Source organism: Asterias rubens, chromosome 9 (genome assembly GCF_902459465.1).
Source record: "Asterias rubens chromosome 9, eAstRub1.3, whole genome shotgun sequence".
Lineage (NCBI taxonomy): Eukaryota > Metazoa > Echinodermata > Asteroidea > Forcipulatida > Asteriidae > Asterias > Asterias rubens.
In genome coordinates this window covers 7521265-7548492 of record NC_047070.1, presented here as the reverse complement: position 1 = coordinate 7548492, position 27228 = coordinate 7521265, and the positions used below count along the sequence as shown (strand labels likewise).

General features: G+C 38.6%; 1 protein-coding gene across 1 annotated transcript in view; it reads left to right on the top strand.

Moving 5' to 3' along the window:
* Positions 1-26615, top strand: part of LOC117294719 (adhesion G-protein coupled receptor D1-like) — a 27342-nt gene extending 727 nt beyond the window's left edge. The window contains exons 2-17 of the mRNA XM_033777231.1: positions 327-447; positions 632-784; positions 2027-2211; positions 3545-3597; positions 4570-4711; positions 5268-5368; positions 6718-6823; positions 7813-7966; positions 9315-9381; positions 13184-13250; positions 15419-15507; positions 17705-17825; positions 18732-18773; positions 20825-20899; positions 21215-21317; positions 26529-26615. Of these exons, the coding sequence (XP_033633122.1) occupies positions 327-447; positions 632-784; positions 2027-2211; positions 3545-3597; positions 4570-4711; positions 5268-5368; positions 6718-6823; positions 7813-7966; positions 9315-9381; positions 13184-13250; positions 15419-15507; positions 17705-17825; positions 18732-18773; positions 20825-20899; positions 21215-21313 (1575 nt within the window). The 3' untranslated portion in view covers positions 21314-21317; positions 26529-26615. The remainder of the gene's footprint in view (positions 1-326; positions 448-631; positions 785-2026; positions 2212-3544; positions 3598-4569; positions 4712-5267; positions 5369-6717; positions 6824-7812; positions 7967-9314; positions 9382-13183; positions 13251-15418; positions 15508-17704; positions 17826-18731; positions 18774-20824; positions 20900-21214; positions 21318-26528) is intronic.
* The last annotated feature ends 613 nt before the right edge of the window (positions 26616-27228 follow it).

Below are 27228 nucleotides of genomic sequence, written 5' to 3'. Positions count from 1 at the left end.
TAAATATTCTACATTTTATGTGACTCAATCGATTTCAATGAAACTGATTTATTTTATTCCTTTTAACTGTAAGGTTTTTGTTTTAACTCAAACCTCTTGCTTGTAGACTTTTGACCATGCAGTAGGCCTACCCAAACAAGGACGTATGTTTACATGTGCGTGTCGTGTGAATGCTCGCTAAAAAATCGCACGCGGTAAAGGTGACAGACGGCTGGCGCCCTTAACCAGGGACCCGCGTTTGCAGCGCTCTGTGAAAGGGGCTTAAGGGACAAAAAGTACCGAAAAGTTGCACAATTTTTCTTTGTTTTCCTCCACCTTGACTGTAGGAGACTGTGGCAGGACCGTTGGGGATTGTGTCTTCAATTGAAACTGTGGCAATCGAAGTTGGCATAGCTTTAATCGATCACGGAAACGCTTCGGACATAGTAGTTGCTGAGGACAACCTGAGTAAGTGCTTGTTTACATCCTTTATATTTGCATCTATCTGGCAAGGGCAAGTTGGATTTGTGCTCTTTTGTGAAAGGGGCTTTTTTTCAACACATGATGACCCAGCAATCCAGCTCTAGCCGTAGTTGAGCCACAGCCACCAAGATCCAGGTAACTGACCTTGTTTGTTGTCTGTTATTTTCAGATGGAGTTATTGCCTTAAGGGGGAAAGCGGAAGTTAAAGATAGCGGTTACTCAACAACTTTTGACAGTAAAGATGACTCATCTGGAGTGGCGACTGAAATCACTATAGCCAATACCCAGTTTGAAGAAAACGGTGCCATAAAGGCTTTGCCAGGTAAGTGTAAGACTGTTTTCAGTGTTAAGAAATTGTTGGACGAATTTGTGTGCTTTGAGATAGGAATAAAAGACTTCTAGCTAGAAGTCTTTTATTATTTTAGTGAGAAATTACCTCTCTCTCTCAAAAACTACGTTACTTCAGAGGGAGTCGTTTCCCACAATGTTTTATACTATCAACAGCTCTCCAATGCTTGTACCAAGTCAGTTTTTTTAATATTTGTTTTGAGTAATTACCAAACGTGTACCTTCCCTTTAAGTATCTAGAAAATGTCTTCACAAGTATCCAGAAATTCCCTCACAAATATCTACCAAATGCATTCACAAGTATCCTAAATTCCCAGATAAGTATCTAGAAAATGCCTTCCACAAGTATGCAGAAATTCCCTCACAACAATCTAGAAAGTTCCCTCACAACTATCCAGAAATTCCTGGATAAGTATCTAGAAATTTCCCTCACAAACTATCCAGAAATTCCTGGATAATGATCTAGAAAATTCCCTCACAACTATCCAGAAATTCCTGGATATGATCTAGAAAATTCACTCACAAACTATCCAGAAATTCCTGGATAATGATCTAGAAAATTCCCTCACAACTATCCAGAAATTCCTGGATATCTAGAAAATTCCCTCACAAACTATCCAGAATTCCTGGATAATGATCTAGAAAATTCCCTCACAACTATCCAGAAATTCCTGGATATCTAGAACATTCCCTCACAACTATCCAGAAATTCCTCGGTAGGTATATATAAATTCCCTCACACTTATCGGGTGGCACGTTTGGCTTGTGCGTAAAGCGCTTGCCTCTCACCAAGGTGACCCCGGTTCGATTCCTGGTCGGGGCCATATGTGAGTTGAGTTGTGCGTTGGTTCTCTGCTGTGCCACGAGGGTTTTCCAGACTATCCGGTTTTCCTCCCTCGGGAAAAAAATCAAACACTTTCGATCTTGGCTGTGCTCCGTGGTCATAATGGGTTGATGTGGCTGGCAGCTGAATGCACCCTTGCATGCCTGCTTCTCGAACACGTTGTAGCCGCGTCCTTCGCAATTCAGCTCTTAGCTGCGAGTAAGGACGATTAGCCCCCCAAATTATTATTATATTATTATAAAAATTCCCTGGTAAGTATCTTGGAAATGCCTTTACTATCTGGCCTACTAATAACTTCTTTCAAGTATCCAGAAATTCTCTGGTAAGCTGAATTGTTATTTAGTGCAATTTGTTTGTCTGTATTCTTTACAGCGAATAGCAGTTTGGTCGTGGTGGTACTCAAGTTCAACAGCATTGAGGAATTGTTGGTCAAAGAAGATGTTGAGGACCAGACACCGGGAAACAAACGACTCGCTAGCAGTGTTTTGTCAATTCAGGTGGTTGCGGATGGTAAACCTCAGTCGGTACCCCTTTCCTTTAAACTGGGGCATTTAGAGGTGAGCAAGCAGTGTAGTGTATTGCTGAAAAAGTCTAACCTATTAGTAATGTTGTTATTATTATTATTACAGATGAATTGTATATGGCGTCAGTGATCGCCATCTTGGATTACAAACATTGGAAACAAGCACTTTATAAATTTATTATGATGAACACCATTAACCAGTTTACTTTTGGTTTAACAAATCTTTTCCTGCTAACTTTATGGCTTTATTTGTTGTAAAATGTGTGCAAATTTTGGTGAGTCAATCAGCGTTGAATTGCTAGGGGTAGGTGACAAGATATGGGCCCAATCTCATAGAGCTCTAAGCACAAAAATTTACTTAACTTGAAATTTCTTTCTTGATAAAAACAGGACTACCAACCAGATTTTCACCTGATTTTCAGGATAAGCATACAACAGCTGACTACTAGTAACAAGCAATATGCAACATGTATAGAAATTTGGTTGGTAATCTTGTTGTTATCAATTTTATGCTAAGCAATTTTTTGTGCTTAGCAGCTCTATGAATTGGGCCCTGGTGTGCTGCCCACAGTAGCAAGACTGCCCTTGTACTGATGTCCCGCTTGACTAAATAACTGCCAATGGTCTTCTATTTTGAGACTTAAGCCTGGTTCACACTTCCTGCAAATGCGATTGAGAAGCGAATGTTGACGTCACAAAAATCGCAACGAACATTCGCAGCAGTTCAGCTTCATTCAAATCACTTGCGAATATCGCTGCGAAAGGATAGTTGTTACGTCAAATTCACATCAAATTCGCTTCGCATTCGCCAACACTGGCAGATGCGCTGATCTAGCCAGAGCTGTAGCCAACGTTGTCGAAGTGAAGATATGGCTCGCGGCTAACCGTTTGCACTGCCTAAAATGCTCACCGCAACATAGATAGTTTGACTTCCATGGCATGGCCAAGATTTTTCGACGTCAATTGAATTGGGTCAATTCATGATTCTTTTGTAGAACACAAAACACAATGTCCACAGATTTACATCTAACTTGAACAGTTTTAAGATTATGATAGTTGAAAGCTTCCATTAAAAAGTTACTAGCTGAGGTGCTGCAGTTTTTGAGAACTTAATAAAACAAGTTACAAAAAGAAAACTTGTCTTAGGAGACGAAATTTAGCAGGAAAAATGTATTTTTGTGACATTGTTTTACTTATTTCTAAAGCTACAACACCTCAGCTTTCCACCATTATTATCTTCAAACAGTTAAAGTTTAATGTAAATCTGTGTACATTGTGTTTTGTGTTACAAAAATACCCAAATCCTTTTAAATAAAATTCATTATCATACTGTATAATCAAAATATTCTGCTAATTTCTTTAAACAGCCTACAAAAGAGGAAAAACCAAAGTGTAACTTCTGGGAACCGGTACTTTCTTCGTAAGTATAAAAGAATTAGAATAATAATAATAACAATAACTAGAGATGTATGTATAGACTGATCCATATGGCAAGTGCTGCACACCGCGGCTCCATTTCCTTGACACTTGCAACATGTGGTTTTATACACAGAGATAGGTTTCCACGTTTTCTTTTTAACTTTTTATAACAAAACATAACATAACAATTAAAACTTATAAGGCGCTATTCCATCAAGATCATAGCACACTAGAAAGAAATTAACTTGGAAAAAGGTGAATCTTTACGAAAAGGTGACTTTACGAAAAGCAGATAGAGTATTAGATTCCCTAATGGCAGTTGGGAGATCGTTCCAAATCATTGGCTCAGCCACACTGAAAGCCTTTTGATCTAGAATTTTGTTTGCTCGGGGAACATTCAAGCGAGTGATGTCAAGTTTGGACCGAAGAAATCGTGGAGGAGTGTAAAGTGACAGTAAAGTGGTAATATAATGATGTGTAGTTTTGTTAAAGCATTTAAAAACGCGAAGAGCAATCTTAAAATGGATTCGTTGTCTAATTTGTAGCCAATGAAGTTCCCTAAGTGATGGGGTACACTAATATGTTCCCTCAAGGGTGTGGAACATGTTAAACAAGCTGGACTATTTTGTAATCTTTGAACTCTGTCCAATTCATATGACGTTGCACCAAATAAAAGGAGATTGCCATAGTCAATACAAGAGAGGACTAAAGCTCTGACAACATAAAGGAGAGTATCCTTAATATCCAGGTACCGTTTGATTCTTCTTAAAGCTACGTAATTGATAATTTATTGATTGGCAGAGGCTACAAACTTGCTTGCTCATTGTGAATGAGGTTTCTTTGTCAATAATTAACACAACTTCCCTGACAGGCCTGATATAGTGGCAAAATCCACCTAAAAAGACATTCAAGGCGCTTTAGAATGAGCTTCATACATGTAAATGCCGTTTTAATTATTCTTATTTGTCCGCAGTGATGGGGACAGTAGTAAGACTGCCGGGAACTGGAGTGACGCAGGATGTACAAAGGATGCGCTTGCTTCCTCAACCCACGCTACGGTCTGCAACTGTGACCACATGACTAACTTTGGTATTCTGATGTGGCTCGGTGATTCAGTGAGTTTTACACGTACTTTTAAGATTTACTTTTAATACGCTTTGCATTGGCATAAAAATATACAAATAGATAAATGGATCTGGATGTATAAACTGTTTAAACTGTGGATGTATCGCCTTGGGGATACAAAAAGATATATTTTAATAATCTCTGAAAAAAAACCCCAAAAAACTGCCAACCTGGTTGTCTTATAAAATGTGTTGTGCGGCCGTTTTGCAAAAGTCAAAAAGGCAGGACGCTAAACTTGTTATTTTCTTCATTGGCCCAAACACCAAGTTTTATTTGTATTCTGAGTATGTTTAGCCAAATCAATTTGAAGAGCTTAACAATAAATCAAGTCTCATAAGGGGTTGATATGATTGATTCGATTTAATTTGATTTGATTTAATTCGGTAAAGTGGCTTTTGTGCCTTTCAATTTTAATTCTTACCTTTATTTTCTAGTATTGTCATTCAAATTAAATTTCGGCTTCTGGCCACGACTTTTGAAATGTTCTAAAATAATAATTTAATAGTAAATAACAAAGCAATTATGTATTAAACTTTGACCCTTTAGCCACCGAAGGATACCACAGCACTCGACACCATTTCTCAGGTTGGATGCTACGTGTCGATTGCTGCATTGATTGTGGCTCTAGGACTCCTGTTATACCTCAAGTGAGTAATCATAAACACCCGTTTTGTTTGATTCTTATTTATTAATTTTGTTTTTTTACCCATACACCGATGTGTGTTAGCACTGTATACTCGGTACTTCGCCGAGTCTTGTGAAAAACTATCACATGCATTTTTATACTCACTCACTCACTCAGTTGACCCAAGTTGTCGCGTTGCAGCATGTTTGAGTCGGGCTCTATGGCTGACACGCCAAACAACTTTATCCTGCATACAGCTGATTAGCACCTCCTTGTTGCATATAACTCGAGTGGGATTCGAACCCATGACCCTAGCAGCCCCAGAGCAGTGTCTCACCAACTAGACTACCGAGATTGCCCGGTAGCTAAAGGCTTGAAAAATACTTTCATACAAAGCTTAGTAAAAGTCAAGTTGGATTCAAAACTGTGCATGGTGGATAGATATCGAAAAAAGTTTGCAGTAACACCACGTAATGACTCTATCTGAGTGAGTTGGGGGGTGGTTCTGAAAAGAACTGTTGTTTTAACTAGATGTTTCGATCAGTATGCTCTTATCATCTTCTGGAGAAAGCTGGACTCTGATGCTGCATGCGCCTAAGTACTATTGATACGGATTAGCTTGGTTAGTAAAAGTCAACGAACTGCCATTTGAATGACACCCCCCCCCAATGCTTATTTCAATTGAAGTAAACTACATATTTAAAAGTATTTAACCCTTGGTTCTTTCCAGAACCGGCACTACTCAAAAGAACTTTCACATGGTGTTACCGCAAACCTCTGTTAGATATTTTAGAGTTCTTAAAATCCCTGAAAAAAAAATCAAAAGGCAATTTGTCCAGGTTGTTGAGTATTTCTTTTATTGAAAAATAGACAATGAATTGCATTTTCAATGATGTTAGTTACTTTTCTGAAAAAAGGAACATTACAGAATTGTTTTTGCTGGCAAAACAGTCGCTGGCAGTGTAAGCACTTTATGTAATCCATCATATAAACTGACAAACTTGTAAAAGTTTGTAATTGATCGGCCATCTGGCTCACAAGAGAATAGTGACAAACTGGTTTAAAATTTTGCACTGCAGCAATGCCCCAAAAAAAATGAATAAAACGCTCACTGAGCGATAAACTCCAAATTAGATTATTTATTTCTCATTAAGTATGACATTTCAGACAGAAACATTTAAGGGATGTTTGCTACTATCATCATCAATAGACCTTGTTAGTTTTACGTAAATCTGTGATCTTCACGATTTTTGTTTCTTACCAATTCTTTTTATGTGAGCAATACGGCCAAAGGAATTTCCCATGCAGGAACAATAAAGTTGTATTGTAACGTATTGTATTGTAACGTTCCTTTAAACCTATCCTGCACAGGTCGTCATTGTCATCAGAACGCATTATTATCCACATTCACCTTATGAGCGTCACCCTTGTTGCGTTGACCATCTTTGTGCTTGGTATCGGGGCAACTGATAATGAAGTAAGTAAAGATTAATTCTGATAGAGTCATTAACGGTTTATTTATTCAAAAATATTTTTAAAAAATACACTGGCAGTAAAAAAAACTGAATTCCGGTCTTTGTTTACAATTTGTCAGTTAATACAACAAAAAGGCAGTGACATGTAATACAACTTAAAAAGCAAAAAAACATTAAAATGCACAAACGACATAAGACCCCAAAGGTCACAAGGCAAAAGACCCAGAATTGCACAAAAACATCTAAATCACAGAACAGTCCCTAACCAGGTCTGGAAAGCACTGCACATGAACAACTGTAAAAAAAAAAAAAAAAAAAAAAAATGGATTGGGTGGAGAATTAGGTCAACTTTGAGGTTTGATTGAACTCCTGCGTTTGGTATTTATGCTTAATGCAGGCACTGGATATGTTTGGTCATTGTCAAGCAACAGTAGATCACAACATCTGCATAAAATAACAAAATCTGTGATAATGTTGACTTCATTAGTCATCGAAGTTGCAAAAAATTAATGAAAGAAAAAAACACCCTTTTTAAACAAAATTGTGTGCTTAATGATGTATAATTAAAGGCTTCAGGCCCGAAGTCTTTTGATATTTGAGTGACAAATTACCTTTTTCTCAATGACTGCGTTACTTCAGAGGGAGTCAATTCTCTTTACATGTGCCTTCTTCGTTGGGCCAACAACATTCATGTAATCTTTCTTAGTTACTTGGGGAGTAAACCACCCTTGGCTTTTGCGGCGACACTCCAGAGGTTTTTTCATACACAATGTCAACCTTCGTGCATTTAAACCTCTGGGTGAAGAGAAGCAATTTAAAGCATTTTGCTCAAGAACATTAGTGCCGTGACCTGGTGTCAAAGGAGGCAAATGTTTGGACGATAGTTGTTCTTTGTACGTGAAAAGTTGCACGTTGGTGTAGCGTTTCGCATTATGCAAGGGGTCTATTTGCTATCATGTTTTTTTTTTGTGTTTTTTTTCATTCGTTGCAGGTATTGTGCAAGGTGATCACCATCGCCCTTCATTTTTTCTTCATGTCCATGTTCAGCTGGATGCTGGTGGAGGGAATCCACCTCTATCGCCAGGTCATCTCCGTGTTCGAGAGCGAGAAATCACGCTTGTGGGTCTACTTTGCTGTCGGATGGGGTATGTTGATATTCAGTATTTATTTTATTACACACCCAATAGCACAAATAAGTCCGCTATATGTGAGCTATAATAACAATAGGCAGTCCCTCAATGTCAAGGAAGATGTTCTCCACAGTTAAACAAAGTTATTAGGGTTGAGATAGTTGGTGCCTAAGGTGGCTCCGTCGATGACTCAGAAGTCCGATCTGTGAGCCACATACCCTCTAGCAGATGTCACAGGTTGTAGTTAAACGGAGGGTTGGACCATGGAGATGTCTTTCTCATTCCCAATCCTTTCTCAGCTGTCGCTTAGCGGTTGCCTGAGCAAGACGATGTGTTTCAAAGGTAGCAGTGCCTCAGTGCAACTATACGACCTTGTCACATGGGGCCAATTTCATAGAGCCACTTAAGCAAACAATTTGCTTAAGCATGAAAATAGCTCGCTTATTTTACACATGTTACTCGCCAAAATTTCATGACATATACATTGCTTGTGACTGGTATTTAGCTGTTGTTTACTTAGCATAAAAATTTAGTGGAGTCTTGGCCGGTAATCTGATTTTATTATGCCAGGATTTTTTTGCTTAAGCAAAATTTTGTGCTTAAGCAGCTCTATGATCATGAGGCAACTTTTTCTTGCAACTTGGAGGCAACCAACTGCAGTGCATGCAATTGGAACACTTTGGTAGCACAGGAGTAATTATTCAAAACAATGCCTTACAATCCCAAAGAAAAAGATTTGAATATTAAAATGTGAATGCCTTTCCTTCATGGAGATTGTCTGGAACTTATTGTCTGTAAATTGCCTGTGTGACATGGCCCCAAGACTCCAATATTATTATTTTTTATTATAACTAGTGTTGCATGAAAGATGCTCATTCCAAAAACATGATAAATTTGTGCTGCCCATTTAAAGGCACTCTTGACACATTTTTTATTTGTCAAAGACCAGTTATTCTCACTAAGTGTATCCCAACATTATGTATAAAATAACAAACCTGTGAAAATTTGAGCTCAGTTGGTCATTAAGATTGCAAAAAAATAATGAAAAAAAAAACCACCCAAAACTTTGTTGCACAAATTTGTGTGCTTTCAGATGCCTGAGAAAGACTTCAGGCCTGAAGTCTTTCTCAGATTCAAATATTTGAGTGAGAAATTACCTCTTTCTCAAAAATTATGTTACATCAGAGGGAGTCTTTTCTCACAATCTTGTATACTTTCAACAGCTCTCCATTGCTCAATACCAAGTAAATTTGTATGCTAATATAAATTTTGAGTAATTACCGAGCTTGTCCAGTGCCATTTATGCTCTAGTCTGGGGGAGTTGTTCAAAAAAAATTGTTTTCCGTTGATTTTTTTCATTTAGGAATCCCTGTTGTTGTTGTGATTATTGGAACCTCCATCTTCATTTCTGACTACGGAGTAAACACAACGTGAGTACATTTATTATTGGACTCTTACAGTCTTCCGATGAAGGACAGAGTAAACTGGCTGAAACATTCATCTTAGAACCACCAAGAACTTAGTAGAGATCTATCTACATGGTGTCACTGCAAATTGACTGACGTTAAAAAGCCCTCTTCTGGTCACTCACAGGCCGGAGGGGGAATAGACGTGCACTATTTACCGAATTATACCAGTTCATATGTGATTTCTAGCACACCTCGGTCTTAAACGTGAAATAAGAAAAGAAACTTGGAATAGAAAGGAATTTTTGTAGTTGTTGTTTACAGTTCATGTCTAGAGAGGGCGCTGTAACCAGTCAAAAATTAAAAGACTAGTGCCCGCTCGGGCACTTTTCCCGGAAAACATGCGCGCCCGATCACTAGACTATATTAGTTCACCCCACGTGACCTTTTTTCAGCCAATCAGAATACAAAACAAGCAAGAGGTGTTTTATAAATTTGATTAATGACTTGTACAATTACTTGCTTGGTCACAATGTACCGCTTTAATTTGAATTCCTCGGACTATAAAGACAGTTGCTGTGTCAAATGGTTCGGGGCAAGCTTTTTTATGACGACCTCCAGATGAGCAAACCCTGGTACCATTGTGACATACATATCCATTCAGAATCGTGTATGGGTGTTCACCGTCTCTTATATGTTACTAAGCAAAAGCTTGCACCTATACAATCATGTGACAAAGCAACTGTCTCAAACGTCTGAGGAATTCAACCAGTTTCTAAGTTTCAGCGAATGTTGCGAAGAAAGTTATTCACCGTCGATTTTCGTAAGCATCGGTAACATGGTAAAGCATTCGTAAGCGTTGGCAACAATCGTAAAGGCATTGGCAAGCGTTGGTAAGCATTTGTAATATACATGTATTGGTAAGGAGAGGGCCGACTGAGGACGATCGAGGGGTGAGACCGAGATGAGAATATTCACTATCCCGCCGCCATTTTGGACGAACTCAACACGAAATTCAAATATTCATCTTCGCAAGAACATTTGCCACTCTGTGAGAGCAGCATTACGAAGTGCTTCCTATGGGTGTTCACCGTCTCTTATATGTTACTAAGCAAAATCTTGCACCTGTACAATCATGTGACATAGCAACTGTCTCAAATGTCTGAGGAATTCAAATTTAAGTGGTAGAAGCAGTCATTGTACCAGACAATATTCAAATCTATCGCACAATTTGCTTATTGTTATTCCACTATGCAAACCTTCTACTCTTATTTTACATTTATTTATGTCTCTGTAGTGTTATGATGTTTTGAAGTTGGGTTTTTGGGGTCAAAATTTGCTGAGTTGTTGTTCGGCAATTTGTTTGATTTGATGAAGAATATCCTTATGCTACTCTCACACTAGGGAGAATATGCTAGCGAATGTGCTTACGAACGGAAATATTTAACAATCGCTCAAACTTTGCAACATTCGCCGTGTCCTCATGAGTGTTGGTTACAAATTCGGTATGTTCACAAGTCATTGTCCACCTCCTTACGAAGATCGGTCACTTTATGCTGCACTCACAAGGCGAATATGCTTGATAATATGCTAACAGAAGGACATATTTGACAATCGCTCAAACTTCGCAACATTCGCCATGTCTTCGTAAGCGTTGGTAACAAATTCGGAACTTTCACAAATTATTCCCCACCTCCTTACAAAGATCGGTCAATTTAGAAACCGGTTTCTAAGTTTCAGCGAATGTTGCGAAGAAAGTTATTCGCCGTCGATTTTCGTAAGCATCGGTAACATGGTAAAGCATGCATAAGCGTTGGCAACGTTCGTAAAGGCATTGGCAAGCGTTGGTAAGTATTGTAATATATTCGTAAGATATTGGTAAGGAGAGGGCCGACTGAGGACGATCGAGGGGTGAAACCGAGATGAGAATATTCACTATGCCACCGCCATTTTGGACGAACTCAACGCGAAATTCAAATATTCATCTTCGCAAGAACATTCGCCACTCTGTGAGAGCAGCATTACAAAGTGCTTCCTAAATTTCAGCGAATGTTGTGAAGACGGTAATTCGCCATTGATTTTCGTAAGCATTTGGTAAGCCATTGGTACTGTTGGTAAAGCGTGCGTACTATGCGTTAGATATTGGTAAGGAGAAGTTTAAGGACGACCGAGAACATTTCACTATCAAATCGCAACTTTTGGGCGAATTCATAGCGAATTTCAACTATTCATATTCGCAAGAATGCTCGCCCAAGTATGACAGTAGCATTATGTAAGCTGCTTTACCATACTTGCTTTGTCCTTCGGCTGGGACATAAAGCGGTAAGTCTATGTATTTGGATTGGTAGTGCACGAAAAGAACCAAGAACATTTATCATGGAAGAGTATGGGTTAAACCCAGTGTTTCTGGTTCACATATCAAGTACCCTTGTTTACAGGTTGTTTCCTCAGGCTTGGGAGCTACAGTGAAAGAGTATGGGTGAACCCCAGTGTTTGTTTTTTCCTTAGGCTTGGGAGCTACAGTGAAAGAGTATGGGTTAACCCCAGTGTTTGTTGTTTCCTTAGGCTTGGGAGCTACAGTGAAAGAGTAGGGGTGAACCCCAGTGTTTGTTGTTTCCTTAGGCTTGGGATCTACAGTGAAAGAGTAGGGGTGAACCCCAGTGTTTGTTGTTTCCTCAGGCTTGGGAGCTACAGTGAAAGAGTAGGGGTGAACCCCAGTGTTTGTTGTTTCCTCAGGCTTGGGAGCTACAGTGAAAGAGTATGGGTTAACCCCAGTGTTTGTTGTTTCCTTAGGCTTGGGAGCTACAGTGAAAGAGTAGGGGTGAACCCCAGTGTTTGTTGTTTCCTTAGGCTTGGGAGCTACAGTGAAAGAGTAGGGGTGAACCCCAGTGTTTGTTGTTTCCTCAGGCTTGGGAGCTACAGTGAAAGAGTAGGGGTGAACCCCAGTGTTTCTGGTGCACATAGCAGGCACCCTTACTTACAGGTTGTTTCCTTAGGCTTGGGAGCTACAGTGAAAGAGTATGGGTGAACCCCAGTGTTTGTTGTTTCCTCAGGCTTGGGAGCTACAGTGAAAGAGTAGGGGTTAACCCCAGTGTTTGTTGTTTCCTTAGGCTTGGGAGCTACAGTGAAAGAGTAGGGGTGAACCCCAGTGTTTGTTGTTTCCTTAGGCTTGGGAGCTACAGTGAAAGAGTAGGGGTGAACCCCAGTGTTTGTTGTTTCCTCAGGCTTGGGAGCTACAGTGAAAGAGTAGGGGTGAACCCCAGTGTTTGTTGTTTCCTCAGGCTTGGGAGCTACAGTGAAAGAGTAGGGGTGAACCCCAGTGTTTGTTGTTTCCTCAGGCTTGGGAGCTACAGTGAAAAAGTAGGGGTGAACCCCAGTGTTTCTGGTTCACATATCAAGTACCCTTGTTTACAGGTTGTTTCCTTAGGCTTGGGAGCTACAGTAATTATTAGAGAAACACGTTGCCTTGGATCGGCCGAGTTGGTCTTTGAAAAGCGTTTGTAACCGTTTTTTTAAAAATGCATATGGGTAGAAAGATGTTGTAAAAGTAGAATACAATGATCCACACAAACATGCCTCGAAATTGCACCGTTTTCATTTTACCTCGTCGACTAACCCGGTCGCCGGCCATTTATGGGAGCCGATTTTCTACCCTCCGCCAAGGTAGTAGTAAAAAAGCCGGACAGTTCTTTTCGAAACTGAGAAGTCCCGAACAATCCGAAAAATCTGCTTCGTGGTAGTAGAATATATAGCAAGACAGTTCTCTGAAGAACAAACACTACCTGGCAACCCACAAAATAGTAATGTTTTTGTGTTTCTTTTACAGGGCATGCTGGTTGAATCCTGCCGATAGTATCTGGGTTTTCATGGGACCCATAATTCCGACAATTGCGGTGAGTATTTTAAATTTAGAGGGTTGGGTACTATTTGCAGGACGCAAAACACAATGTCCACAGATTTACACTAAACTTATGTGGTTTGAAGATAATAATGGTAGAAAGCCCCTTATTACTTGCTGAGGTGCTGTGGTTTTTGAATAATTAGTAAAATAATGTCACAAAAATAATTTTTTGTTTCAAGGAGACAAATATAATTGTACTTATGTACATGCACCTCAGCAAGTTTTATTTTAAGGGAAGCTTTCTACCATTATTATCTTCAAATCGTGTATGTTTAGTATAAATCTGTGGCCATTGTGTTTTGGTTAATCCTGTATGAATGTAGACTATTTCATATATATACAATAAAACTAACTTGTGGAAATTTTGTTTCAAAAGGGGGTAGCTTTTTTGAGCTATTGATATTTGTCACGGAAACCTGAAGCGGTTATGTCCACCCACCAAGAATAGTCTGTAATTGGAGACTTTCCAACGCTAGGTGGCAGCAGACATACCGGGTAAATTTCCATTGTTTACGTAGTTCTGAACATGCGCATAATTCTGAGAACAATGGATTTACCCGGTAAGTCTGCTGCCCTCTATCGTCCCAGAAAGTCTCCCATTGGAATATGCAATCTGAGAAACAGGTCTACATAGAATGATTCTGAGCATTATTTTAATCCTTTCTCTGTTACAGGATCTATGTACTTTTTGTAGGACAAAAAAACACAATGTCCACAGACTTACACTAAACTTACTCAGTTTGAAGATAATCGTAGTAGAAAGCTTCCCTGAAAATATATTACTTGCTGAGGTGCTGTAGTTTTTGGGAAATGGGTAAAACAATTTCATGAAAATTAGTTTAGCATCTAAAAACGTATTTTCATGACATTGTTTTACTCATTTCTCAAAAACTACAGCACCTCAGCAACTAATATTTTAAGGTACGCTTTCTACTATCATTATCTTCAAACTGTGTAAGTTTAATGCAAATCTGTAGGCATTGTGTTTTGTGTTACAAAAAGTACCAAAATCCTTTAAGGAGAATGGACGATAAAGTGTAGATTCGTGAATAGAATGTACGATCAGAAGGCGAGTACATTGTATCCACGAATCTACACTTTAGAGTCTATTCTCTGGCTTAAACTATTTCCCCCATTGGTTGATAACAGTTTCAATGAATTGGGTTTCTCAGTAGTAACAACACTAGTTAGTCTATCGTATAAGTTAACAAACGATGGTCGGTCACATTTTATAAATATTTTACAACATATAGAGGCATTCTTTAGTGCTTGCAACACTATCTGAGTACAACGTCAGTTTGCTAAGCTAACAATAAATTGTGTTTTTCTAAACTGGAAAAGGTTCTTGTAAATTGAAAGATCACATGTATTCAGCTATAGCCAATGTTTTGTTGCACTTCATCCCATCTTTCAGTTTGGAAAGACAGTAGTTTTCAAGCTGAACTATTGTAATGAAAATACACTCAACTGTAGATTATGTTACGAATCTACGCTTAAGTGTAGATTCGTAACGATCATTATTTTGATCCCTTTCTTTTAGAAGGGAATTGTTTCTCAGAATGCTTTACATTTAGCAGCTGTAGTGCTTTCAACTGTAGATTATGTTACGAATCTACGCTTAAGTGTAGATTCGTAACGATCATTATTTTGATCCCTTTCTTTTAGAAGGGAATTGTTTCTCAGAATGCTTTACATTTAGCAGCTGCAGTGCTTCCTACCAAGAAAGATTCGGAGAAGGTGTTAATCTGGAAGAGCTTTATTTAGGGAAAATAATCAAACACCTCTGATAAATAATTTCCTTACAATTTTGATGTGGTGCTGTTGTCGTATGTCTGAAGTCTTTATTAAAATTTTGCTGTTTTTCTTTTGTTGATATTGCTCTTAATCAATTTGCTCTCATAAATATGTTGTAGTATTAATACAATTTTAAAATTGTGATGTGTTTGTTGTGGCTTGGCACCTCTGAAAAACGGTGTTTAACTGAGAGGTTTCCCCAGGGTAAATAAGAAAAGAAAAAAAAAAACGAAAAAAAAAACGTGTTCTTGCCAAACAACTTTTGAAAGTTCAAAATATGCTGGACCAGTTTTGTGAAATTCTTACAAACAAATTTCAATGAGGATTATTGTACTAAACTTACTAAATTGTATTTTTCCCCTGAAGGTTAACCTTGTGGTGCTGATCATGGTGTCCCGTATTGTGATGTCGGCTTCGAAACTTCAACAAGAAAAACCAGCATTTAATAGTGTCAAGTAAGCCTTTTATATGTCTGAGTGATGTACAGGGTGTCTCAAAAAAAAGTATAGACTTACAAAATAAATGTGATGTGATCAAGCTAGATGAGTCGTATGTCGGCAATATTATTACGGAGAAACAAGTCAAAACAGGACAACAGGGGGTAACATTTTAATTTTTTGTTGTAGATTCAAGTGCCAAAATGTCTCTATTTTACATTGGTGACTTCCTTTCTGATTAACAACATCATCAAGGGGTTAAAATTAGCATAGGAATAAAGTTAGCTGATGTACATTGTGAGAGACAGAAATCAACAAAAGCTTGAAAACAATGTTTGCGAAGGTTTGTTACACGGAAAGTTGTGCACACAAGTTCTCTAAAATTTCCTGTCATCTCAACGGCAAAAATAATTCAAAAGTGATTGAAAACAATCACAACATACCTTTGAAAATGAATACGAGTGTCTCTGTTACCTACAGATAACTTCTGCAACTTAAAATCCTTTTTAAAAATTCAATCACATCACTGTATTCTTTGTTTATAAGATAAGTTTATCACCAAAACCCCTTTCTCTTTGTTTCAGTCACTCATAACTCTTGGTGTTCTCCTTTCACAACTTTTGAACAAAAGGTTGTATGAACATGGAGTTTTCAAAGAAGTAAAGCATACATGTAGCTTTTGCACTTTTCAGATGTATAAACATTTTTTTAAATGACAAGGGTCGACAAACAACTCATCTTGCTTGATCGCATCACGTATGATTCTGGGGAAAAAGGTTTATATGTATGGATAGCTTATGGACTCAACTTTTATATGACACAAAAAAGTTGTGATTGGGTGAGCACTGCTCATTTTTATAAAGGGTATGAAAATTACGTTGCGCAGTAATTAGCCTTCCAATTTGTGAGAGGTAAGTCCTGTGGAGCTTACAAAATTCACTCCAAGATGTCGGCTACTTATTCTTTAGTGAGCAGTGCTCACCCAAGCATTAATTATTTTTCAGACTTTTTGGTGTCATATGAAAGTTGAGTCCATAAACTATCCATACATCTAAACCTTTTCCCCCGAATCATGTATTTTTTATTCGGCAGCCATATCAAAAGTGTTTAGTTTTTTTTGAGGCACAGTATTTTATTATTTTTTTCTTTTTCTGCAGTGAAGGCTGCCCATGCTTTTATCAGCCACAGTCTGGTATAAGAATCTGAGGCTTTGACATTGCAAGAAAGAGTTTGATACGTTATCCTTAATTGTGGCTGTAAATTAATCTAAATAGCCGTGGTATACAAGTAGTTGTAAACACACTCACTTAATCATTTTATAAAAATTTGCAATTCAGTTTGATTGGCACTTTGTGCACCAAGGAACGACTGATTTACGTGTTGTGGCTGAGTGTGTTAGAACACCAGATTCAGACTCTAGTGTTTCTGATCAGCCGAGTTTGGGTTTGAGTCGCTGTCATGACACCTGTGTCCTTGAGCAAGATACTTAACTATTATTGCTGCATCTTTCAGATGGGACAATAAGATGTTTCAAAAGAATTTTTTTAATTTGGTCTACAACCAACTTATTTTGGTGGACAGCATCAACATTTGTGTCCTTAGAAAGACACTTTAGTAAGACACTTTTTACTTGTATTCAGCATTCATAAATACCCCAGACAGTTTCTCCATTTTGATTGGTTGAGAGGACATCACGTGGGGGTGTTTAAACGGATGATATAACCACAGCCAGAAGTGTTTAAACACAGTTAGCCTATGTGTGGTCACTGAATCAGCATAAGGAGTGCACAACTTGGATTACTGACATAATAACCTTGATCATCTCTTTGTACTTTAACCAAGCAGAAAGCTGAATTTATCCCCGAAAGTTTGAGGGTTCTGAAGCTTGGTGGGTTTAAACCACTATTCATAAAAACCGCTGACAGTTTCGCTACTCCTAATTGTATTTTTTAAAACATTTTTTAACAAAAGGGCATTTGTGAATGGGAATAAAAGAGTGGTTACTCATTCTTAAACGTTCGTTTAAAACCTTGCAGGGTCGTTGCCGTGCGCTATCACACGGCAACGACACTGCCGGTTTTAAACGGCCGTTTAAGAACTCGTTGCTACCCTTTTATTCCCATAGTTTAAAACCTCTTCACCACACATTGATTCCCTAGTTGTAAGTCATGCCTGTATGGCTATAATTACTACTGTACTTTTTGTTTCTTCCTAGGGCTGGGTTGCGTAGCTCTTTGCTTCTGCTGCCAATCATGGGAGTCACCTGGATCTTCGGCTACTTTCAGGAGTTAAACGAAGTCTTTCAATATGCATTCGTCACTCTGAATGCTTTTCAGGTATTTATCTGCATTACTAAATGCCGGCTTCATATTTCTGGATCCCTCCCTTAATCCTTTCCCTCTTTTTTTTATATATAAATGGATATGCATTTGTTTGTTCTTGTTTATGCCTCTGAAGAAGATCCGGTTTGGATCGAAAGCTAAGGCCGTCTACCCTACTAATTATATAATAATATTAATAATAGGGGCAACGGGTGATACCACTACACCAACCTGACAGCCCAAATTGTTGTTTGGACTCTGGTTTCACTCAAAATCTTTTGTGAGCGGATCATTGTTGGATTTTTTAAAACAAATTCATAACTGATTGGTGTAATGGACGGAAATGAAAAATCTTATTTGGGAGAAAAAAAGTAAATTGAATTGAATTGTCATGCACGTGTGGGCTATTCTTGTCAGGTAGTTCTTATTGTTGCTAAATTAGTTTTCATACATGTTACAGGCCTTGAACTAATCTAGAAGGAGCACTTTTCCTCGGATAAGGGGCACTTCTATGAGTAAAATGTAAATTTGTATTGGAACCTTGCAGAGGGCACCAACGCAAAAGCACAGGGCCCAATTTCATAGAGCTGCTCAGCACAAAAATTTGCTAAGCATGAAATTTCTTCCCCGATAAAAACAGGATTTCCAGCCAAATTTCCACTTGTTGCATAGTGCTTGTTACTGGTATTCAGCTTTTGTTTGCTTATCCTGAAAATCACATGGAAATTTGGTTGGTAAACCTGTTGTTATCAAGGAAGAAATTTCATGCTAGGCAATTTTTTGTGCTTAGCAGCTCTATGAAATTGGGCCCAGGTCACCGCGGCAATTGCTGTGGGTGCTGAGGGTTATTTCGAAGCCTGCTGTTGTAATAACTCAAGTTATATTTTGTTTAATACTTTTTCAAATTCTGTGTTTTTGTAGGGGTTCTTCATGGCCCTGTTCCACTGCTTCATGAGTACTGAGGTATGTAAAGACAATAGTTGTTAAAGGCAGTGGACACTATTGGTAATTACTCAAAACAATTATCAGCATAAAACCTCACTTGGTGTTGAGTAATGGGGAGAGGTTGATAGTATAAAAAATTGTGAGAAACGGCTCCCTCTGAAGTGACGTAGTATTCGAGAAAGAGGTTATTTTCCACGAATTTGATTTCGAGACCTCAGATTTAGAATTTGAGGTCTCGAAATCAAGCATCTGAAAGCACACAACTTCGTGTGACAAGGGTGTTTTTTTTCTTACATAGTTATCTCGCAACGCCGACGACAAAAAGACACTGGACACCTTTGGTAATTGTCAAAGACCATTCTTCTCACGTGGTGTATCTCAACAAACGCACAAAATAACAAACCTCTGAAATTTCACGAGAATAATGGGAGAAACAGCACCCTTGTCGCACGAAGTTGGGTGCTTTCTGATGCTTGATTTCGAGACCTCAGCTGAGGTCTCCAAATCAAAACAAATACTTTACTGAGAAATTACTTCTTCCTCAAAAACTACATTACTTCAGAGGGAGCCGTTTCTCACACTGTTTTTTTTTGTTATCAACAGCTCACCATTGCTCGTTATCAAGTAGGTTTTTATGCTAAAGGTTATTTTGAGTAATTACCAATAGTGTCCAACGACTTGACCAGGGAGGATCGGACTTTTGAGAAATGACAAGTGCTTTCCATCTTTTGTTTGTGAAGCTATTTCTGCCGAAAGCAAGGCAAGAAATTGTTGTCATTTTACAATTTGTGTCACCCATGTTTCCTCGCACCAAATTATCTAATGCATACATTGAAAATGATTTTGTTGTAGAAAGTACATCACCACATTTTCTTTTAATGCAATTTTACTTTCTGTTGTTATTTTTCAGGAAGAAAGATGCCAAAATACATGTAGAATGAGATATACTTTTTTTTCAATTAAATTCAAAAATGGTTTATTAAAACATGTCTCGCAGTTAAAAACTGAGTTGCACATGTCAACATCATGTTAAAAAAATTACATCAAATAGAAATTACCAAAGAAAAGGATATTAAACAAGATATTAAGTTTGGTTGAGCTGCATGTATAGCACCCGTATTCAAAAATTTGGCAATAAAATCTACACAATCATATTTTTTGAAAGTTTCACCCCTGTTGGCATAATTTGGCTCGTTTCTCTGTACTGATATTTCTGACAAACAACTCACTTAGCTTGATCGAATCACACTAAACTTCTTGTCTTGTCATTTTCTTTGATATTCGCAAGCTTCAGCCATGATGCCAGGTTTGCAAACTTTTTGTGTTGTGGGACCATGCAATATCAAGTTGAACGACCTTTCGACTGTGTTCTTTCTCTGTGACATTTGATACTCCTGACCATCAGCCGTGTCTCGGATCAATGCATAGTGGACAATATTTTGATTTATTCTAGGGGAGATCTGTGCTGGGCGACACAATGTATTTTGCTCAGAGTGCAGGGCTAAAACTTGTGGGTTCCGGCAGGCCAGCCCAGCACACCGCCCACCGTGGCTACAACACTGCTCCAGGGATTATCAAAAGGAGACAAGTCAACATTACAATGTTCCTCCTTAAATTTGGAGCATGGTTTCAGACATTTTAGTAAGCGATCACTCTCACACCTGGAAGGGCATAGCAAAGTACTCCCTTATGCTTTCAGGTGTTAGTGCTTAAATTTGGAGCATGGTTTCAGACATTTTAGTAAGCGATCACTCTCACACCTGGAAGGGCATAGCGAAGTACTCCCTTATGCTTTCAGGTGTTAGTGCTTAAATTTGGAGCATGGTTTCAGACATTTTAGTAAGCGATCACTCTCACACCTGGAAGGGCATAGCGAAGTACTCCCTTATGCTTTCAGGTGTTAGTGCTTAAATTTGGAGCATGGTTTCAGACATTTTAGTAAGCGATCACTCTCACACCTGGAAGGGCATAGCGAAGTACTCCCTTATGCTTTCAGGTGTTAGTGGGGTGCAGTTCTTGTCATGTAGTCGTTGTTAGATACCGTCGAATGATTGTGTCTTTTTTAACAGGTTAACAACGCCCTCAAACAGAAGATCCGACGTGTGAAGGACAGCAGCATGGGTGGCGCCTCATCTGTGGACTCGGTAAGAAATCTCAAATTTTGTTACAGCTTTCCTCCCAAATCATGAATTTCATTTACAGCATCTGATCGGAAAAAAACCCAAATTGAAGTATATATGTCCTTTGAATCCTGACGGCCTTGCTAACACAGGGCTTTTGAACTGACATGGTACGTGAACATAAGCTGGTGAAGCAAAAAAGAAAACAAAGCATGAAAAACAAATAATAACGGGTCCTCATTTTTTATAACCACGTTTCGAGGGGAGCTTGCATTTTTGCGTGGACTTGATTTCTTTTTTCATTTTTGATGTTTAAACAAATGCCATTCCTAACCCCAGCTCCATCCTAAATGCCTCATGACTGCTGACAAAGCCCCACTGTACACGGTTATTTCACCATTGGACATCGGAGATGATCTTCTGTATGACATGAAATAGCTGGGTGAGTGAGTGGTCAGTCTCTGATCAAAATCAAATCCAAAAAAACTCAAAACAAAACAAAATCAGCTAAAATTTCTGGAAGTTTTTTTGACGAAAAACTTGTTGCTGTGTCGGTGTACGTGACAAAATTTCTGGTGGTGCACATTTTTTTAAACACTTCACTACTGTCTTTGTTCACGCCTTCATTCAGCATAATATACATCACCAGCAATTTCACTTGCCATAGTATTTTTTTTAGTAGCGTGGTTTTTTATGTGACACTTACACCAAGCCAAAAAATTACAAATTACGATTTGCTGCAAATCACACTTTTAAACTTGCTTTTTAATTGTTGCTTGAGAAATTCAGTGGTAAAAAAAAAACACACCTACAAATTGTGTATAAAAGCAGAGATTGCATTGAATGCATTTAGCATGGAGGCTGGAGCTAAGGCACACACACTAGCCATGTCTGAAATGGTTGTTGAATGGCTGTGGCTTAAAAGACTGAATTAGTCATCGCGACTTTATTTCTGCCCATGTAGCGTATCGCCAAACATGACCAATTCAGACACGGCTTCTTCTATTCTCCGCTTTATCTCATCTCTGGCACATCCACAATGGGGGCGACGGGTACAGGTGGGGGTCGGGGGACAGGGATGTCTATTTATTATGAGGCTTGCGACCCACAAATATATAAGATTAATATATTTCATCTTTATCCCTTCCCGATCCCCCCCCCCCCTCTAGAAAAACATTTTAAAACAAAAGCAAGAAGGAAGATTTAATGCACACAGAAAGGTGACAGTAGATTTTTAGTGGTCTATCACTAACCAAAATCACAGCTTCATTGAAAAAAAAAAAAAATTTTGAAAACAACAGAAAGAAAGAAGAGTTATTTCACATAGAAATATATCAGTAAATTTTCTAAGTGGTCTATCACAAACAGAAATGAAAACTTCTTTGAGCAACGCCTCTCTGAGCCCCAAAATAATTTCCCTACCCAACTTGCTTCTCTCTGGTTCCTGCAGTCCAAAACAAATTCTTCATGGTGCAGTTGTGTTTGTTACAGCACCAGTCTGAAAACTGAATCTGATGGTCGGACCCCTTGAATATGACACATAAGGATGTGTCCGAAACGAAGACGTCAGCTAAAGCTACGGCTAGATCGTATGTGTCTGCCTATTCTTCAACACAGGCAGATGCACTGAGCGAGCTAGCTGTAGCAGTAGCCGAAGTGGCCGTTTTTGGACACGACCTACATGAAAGCATACACACAGCACCCTCATTGAGGTCAAAAGAAGGCTCATGATTGGTTGGCAGTTGTATCTGGTCCATGTGTCTTAAATCCAAGCAATAAATGTGACTGGCTTTAGCAAAACCCTAAACTTTGACTGAAAAGGGGATTTTTTTTGTATTTATCGTGAAAATTTAAAGTACTACCAAACTACTGCCAGAATCTAGAGAAAAAGCTCTAATGTGGTGACATTCTTTGAATCTGAAATTGGTCCCAGGGGTCTATCTTTGCATGGCTCAAGAGAAGGGAAGTTTGGGGTTTTGTAGAGAGGGGTTTCAAATGGATGTGTCAGGGGTAGCACAATAGGGATTAGTGAATTTGTCTTTGTCCACAAGTTATAGTTCTACGCTTTACAAGTCAGTACGCTTCTTTTGCTTGTTTGTTGTCGATGCTGTTTTGATGTTTAGGAAGCCATTTACAATTATCATCATTTTCAGTAGAACCTTATTATAATGTCAGAAGAGTGAACTCTACTCCAAATGTAAGGGGAAAACTTGATGAGTTGTCTTTTCTCTGATTTCAAAAGTCTGTTGTTTTCTTGTTTGGAAAATTTTGTCTTCTTCTTTTGGGGGGGACATGATTTGATTTATGGTTGAAATCATACTGAGGAGAATTAAGTTTGAATAGCTCTAGAAATAAAAAGAAGTTCTTTGGAAAATTATTTTTAAGGATACTGACCAAAGTGTATGGTTCAATTTTGAAAGTGATGATAACCTTTGAACGGTCTCTTACTCTGTGAGTAGTTACCAGGGGTCGATTTCCCAAAGGGATAGAACCAGTAACTGTTCATACATGTAACTTAGTACTTGTCCTATTTCTTAGCATTGCCTAGGACTAGTCCTAAGTTAAAAATAGTATTTTGAAATCGACCCCAGGGTCACAAATTCGTTTTGAAAAAAACCCATAGCAATATTTCAAAGTATTTTTCTACTTGACCACAGCATGCAGTGGTATAGTTGAACACTTTTCTCTTGAGTAGTAGTTACTGCACAGCAGTAGGGTGTTGAGTAGTACTCGACTGCAAGTACTTGGGCCCTCGACTGTGAGTTGAGGTTACTGAGTACCGGAGTGCCGAGTTATCTGATGGTTGCCCCTTTCATATAGAGAGACCAGGGGTGGATTTCACAAAGAGTAAGGACTAGTCTTATCTTGAGTTAGGACGAGTACTTAAGACTAGCCATGCGTTTTTAACATCTCCTAGGACTAGTCCTAACCTAACTCTTAGTGAAATCGACCCCAGGGACCTATTTCACAAAGATACTGATCCTACCTGTGAATCAATCTTAAATTGCAATGTGTGATGTTACAATACATATTACTATGGTAATGTTGAGAACTCATCTTAAGATGCGTCTTCTTGCTTTGTGAAATCGACCCCAGCTAACCGTATTATTTGTTTTGCTATTTTTGGGGGTCAAGTTTTTGTTTACTATTGTCAAACTGAGCATTGACAAGGGACCATTTTCTTAGCTGGCACAATTTTGCTAACTAGAATAAGGTTACCAGCTAAAATATCATATCACATTCACCCGCCTTGACTGGTTTCCTGCTAAGCAAGAAAATAATTATGCAAAATGTTCTGCTTAACAAGCTTAGTGTGTAATTCAAATTCGTAGCACTGCTAACGTAATTAAGCTGAAGAAAGGCATGCTAACCGTTAAGTGCTGCTTACTGTAAACAAACTGATTGATTTAACAATGCAGAGGCCCTGAAAAAAAATGCAAGCTTGCTGCTTAATTGCTAACCTATGAAACACACTTTCGTTTATCACATTTTCCCGCTTGAATTATCAGACATACATGTATTTGTTAAGAGTTAAACAAAAACAGCTATGCGAAATAGGGTGTTGCCAGTAATTGCCTGTGTGCTGTTCAGAGTGAAAACCAGCAGGAAATTTGTATTGGAACTTTGCAAAGGGCACTACAGCAAAAGCACAGGGCACCACGGCAGTTGTGGGTGACGTGGTGAACAAGGCCGTATCAGAATTGTTGGCTACGGCTAGGGCTATGACTGTTTCTAAGGACGTCCTGTACTCGGCGTGGTGATCCGGCCGTAGCCGTAGCCAAAAATTCAGACACAGCTTGAAGCTACATGTAGGTGACATGAGCTGCATGTGCCGACTACATTGCGCATTATAGTAACCATCAAAATATGATGTCAACATTGCTGCTTATCTCCAAGTCCCTTTTTATAAAATATGTAACTTTTTTATCGCCTGTGCACACTAACAGTACTTGGGCCAATTTCATAGCACTGCTTATTGGTAAGCAACTTTTCGTGCCAACTATAGCAGAAATTTTTGCTTAAGCGTCAGCAATGATATCAATAGAAAATCATAGAAAGCATTATATGATAGCAAGAAAATTAGGCCATTGGCTTTAAAGGCAGTGGACACTATTGGATATTACTCAAAATAATTATTATAAAAGTAAAACCTTTTTTGGTGACGAGTAATGGGGAGAAGTTGGTGGTATAAAACATTGTGAGAAATGGCTCCCTCTGAAGTGCCATAGTTTTCGAGAAAGAAGTAATTTTCCACGAATTTGATTTCGAAACCTCAAGTTTAGAACTTGAGGTCTCGAAATCAACCAAACAAACGCACACAAACTTCGTGTGACAAGGGTATTTTTTCTTTCATTATTATCTCGCAAGTTCGATGACCGATTGGGCTCAAACTTTCACAGGTTTGTTATTTTATGCATATGTTGAGATACACCAACTGTGAAGGCTAGTCTTTGACAATTACCAATAGTGTCCAATGCCTTTAAACAGGTTCACCATGGATTTGCATTGTTATGTCATTCATTTTCATACAGTAAAATCGTCAGAAGGTTAGGCTGTGTCCGAAATGGCAACTTTGGATACAGCTACTAGATCAGCGCGTCTGCCGGTCTTAAAGAATAGGCAGATGTGCTAAGTCGTTAGTGTTTCACTAACGCAGCTCTTTAAAATAACCCTGGTTCGCAACATAAGGGAAGATTGTTGCTGTTGCAAACTGCGCACCAACCAAAATGACCTGTGGTATAAATTAAAAATGTTTTGGCCCTAGAGGTTCCTCATGCCTCTGAGATTGACTCTGCGCTAGGGTTTCTGCATGAAACTAAGGAGCAACAGTGTCTCTTCTTGTCTTTAAGGTGCTTTTTTGTGTTTTTGCCTCTCTCTGCTGTCCTTTATTTGTTGCTGTATTTTTACAGTTATTAAAGGGGGGCACCAAAGTGAAGTTCACAACTTTTTTGTTCATTAGGTCTCGATGAACATGAGAAAAAAAAAAAAAAAAAAAAAAAAATCCGACATTGGAGCTGCTCTTTAAAGATATTGCATTATTGGTTCGGAAAAGATAATTTTGTTCCTAGCCTCTTGTTTTCAACGATCACAATCTGCAACCAAATTTTGAAAACTTTATTAAGCATGGTAGTGATGTATGTCAACGGGGGATTTAAATGTATACACAGCCACTGGGCTTATCATGATTGGAGTTTAAAACAAATAAATCAGGAATTTGGGGGAAAAATTTATATTGTGGTTTTTTGGGGGACAAAGACTTCTCATGACAATTTGTAGTGATGAAAGGTTAATCAATGGAAGGATTTATTGTTATTGCCATTACATACTGCGGGGCCTAATTTAATGGAGCTGCTAAAACAGACAATTTTACTGTCCAGTTTTCAAGCAAAACTTAGCAGGAAGCTAGTCAAAAACGGTGTGTGTGATAGGTTACTTTGGCTGGTAACCTTGTAAGCAATAATTGTTTTGTGCTTAGCTACTTTGTTGTGCATTTAGCAGCTGTATGAAACTGACTGGTTTCCGTCTTAGTTTTTGCTTAGCAGAGAATTGCAAAACAAACTTTGTTGCTTAATCAGGTCTATATGAATAGGGTTGGAACTCACTCTCTTGTTGATGATTCTAATAGTGCACTTTTATTTTGGTTTTTGTTTAGCAATCGCACAAGCCAGCAATGTTTACGAGCGGAATAAGAAAAGTCAAGGTCTCCCCATCACAAACGGACGACACGGATGGTTTCTAATGCACAGGTTTGATGTTTTAAAATAGTTATATAATATATCATATCTAAAGAAGGTCCGGTTTGGATCGAAAAGCTAAGGCCATCTACCCTATTAATTATATATCATATCTAACCGTAAGTAGAATCATATAGGGTACTGTTTATTTTTTCTTGAATAATATAATATATATACTTAAGTAAAGTTGTTGTTTTAAGAAGTATGGTTTTTATTTGAGGAAACACATGAAGTAGTGTTTTGTGATTTGGAGCCATCTTTGATGGAAGGAAGTACATCGTATGGAGTTCTGAATTGAAGCGGTACTCTTCTCTTTTTTTTTACCCCTCAAAAGAGTACGGGCAAAGCTACAGTGCTTTATAATACTCAATTGATAGTTTCCGCTTGATGCCGTGCAGTGTCAATTCAGCCATCTTTAGCAGCGATTTTAGTCATTTTTTTGGAACGCACAACTATGCATTATGGGACTATTCTGCATGCAGCAATCGGCATGCAGGAGTTAGGCCGGATCCGAATTGGCGGCTACGGCCACGGCTACGGCCGGATCGCTGCGTCATCATGCATTTAAGTATAGGACGCCGTTAGGAGCACCCCTGGCAACAGTCGTAGCTGCAGCCG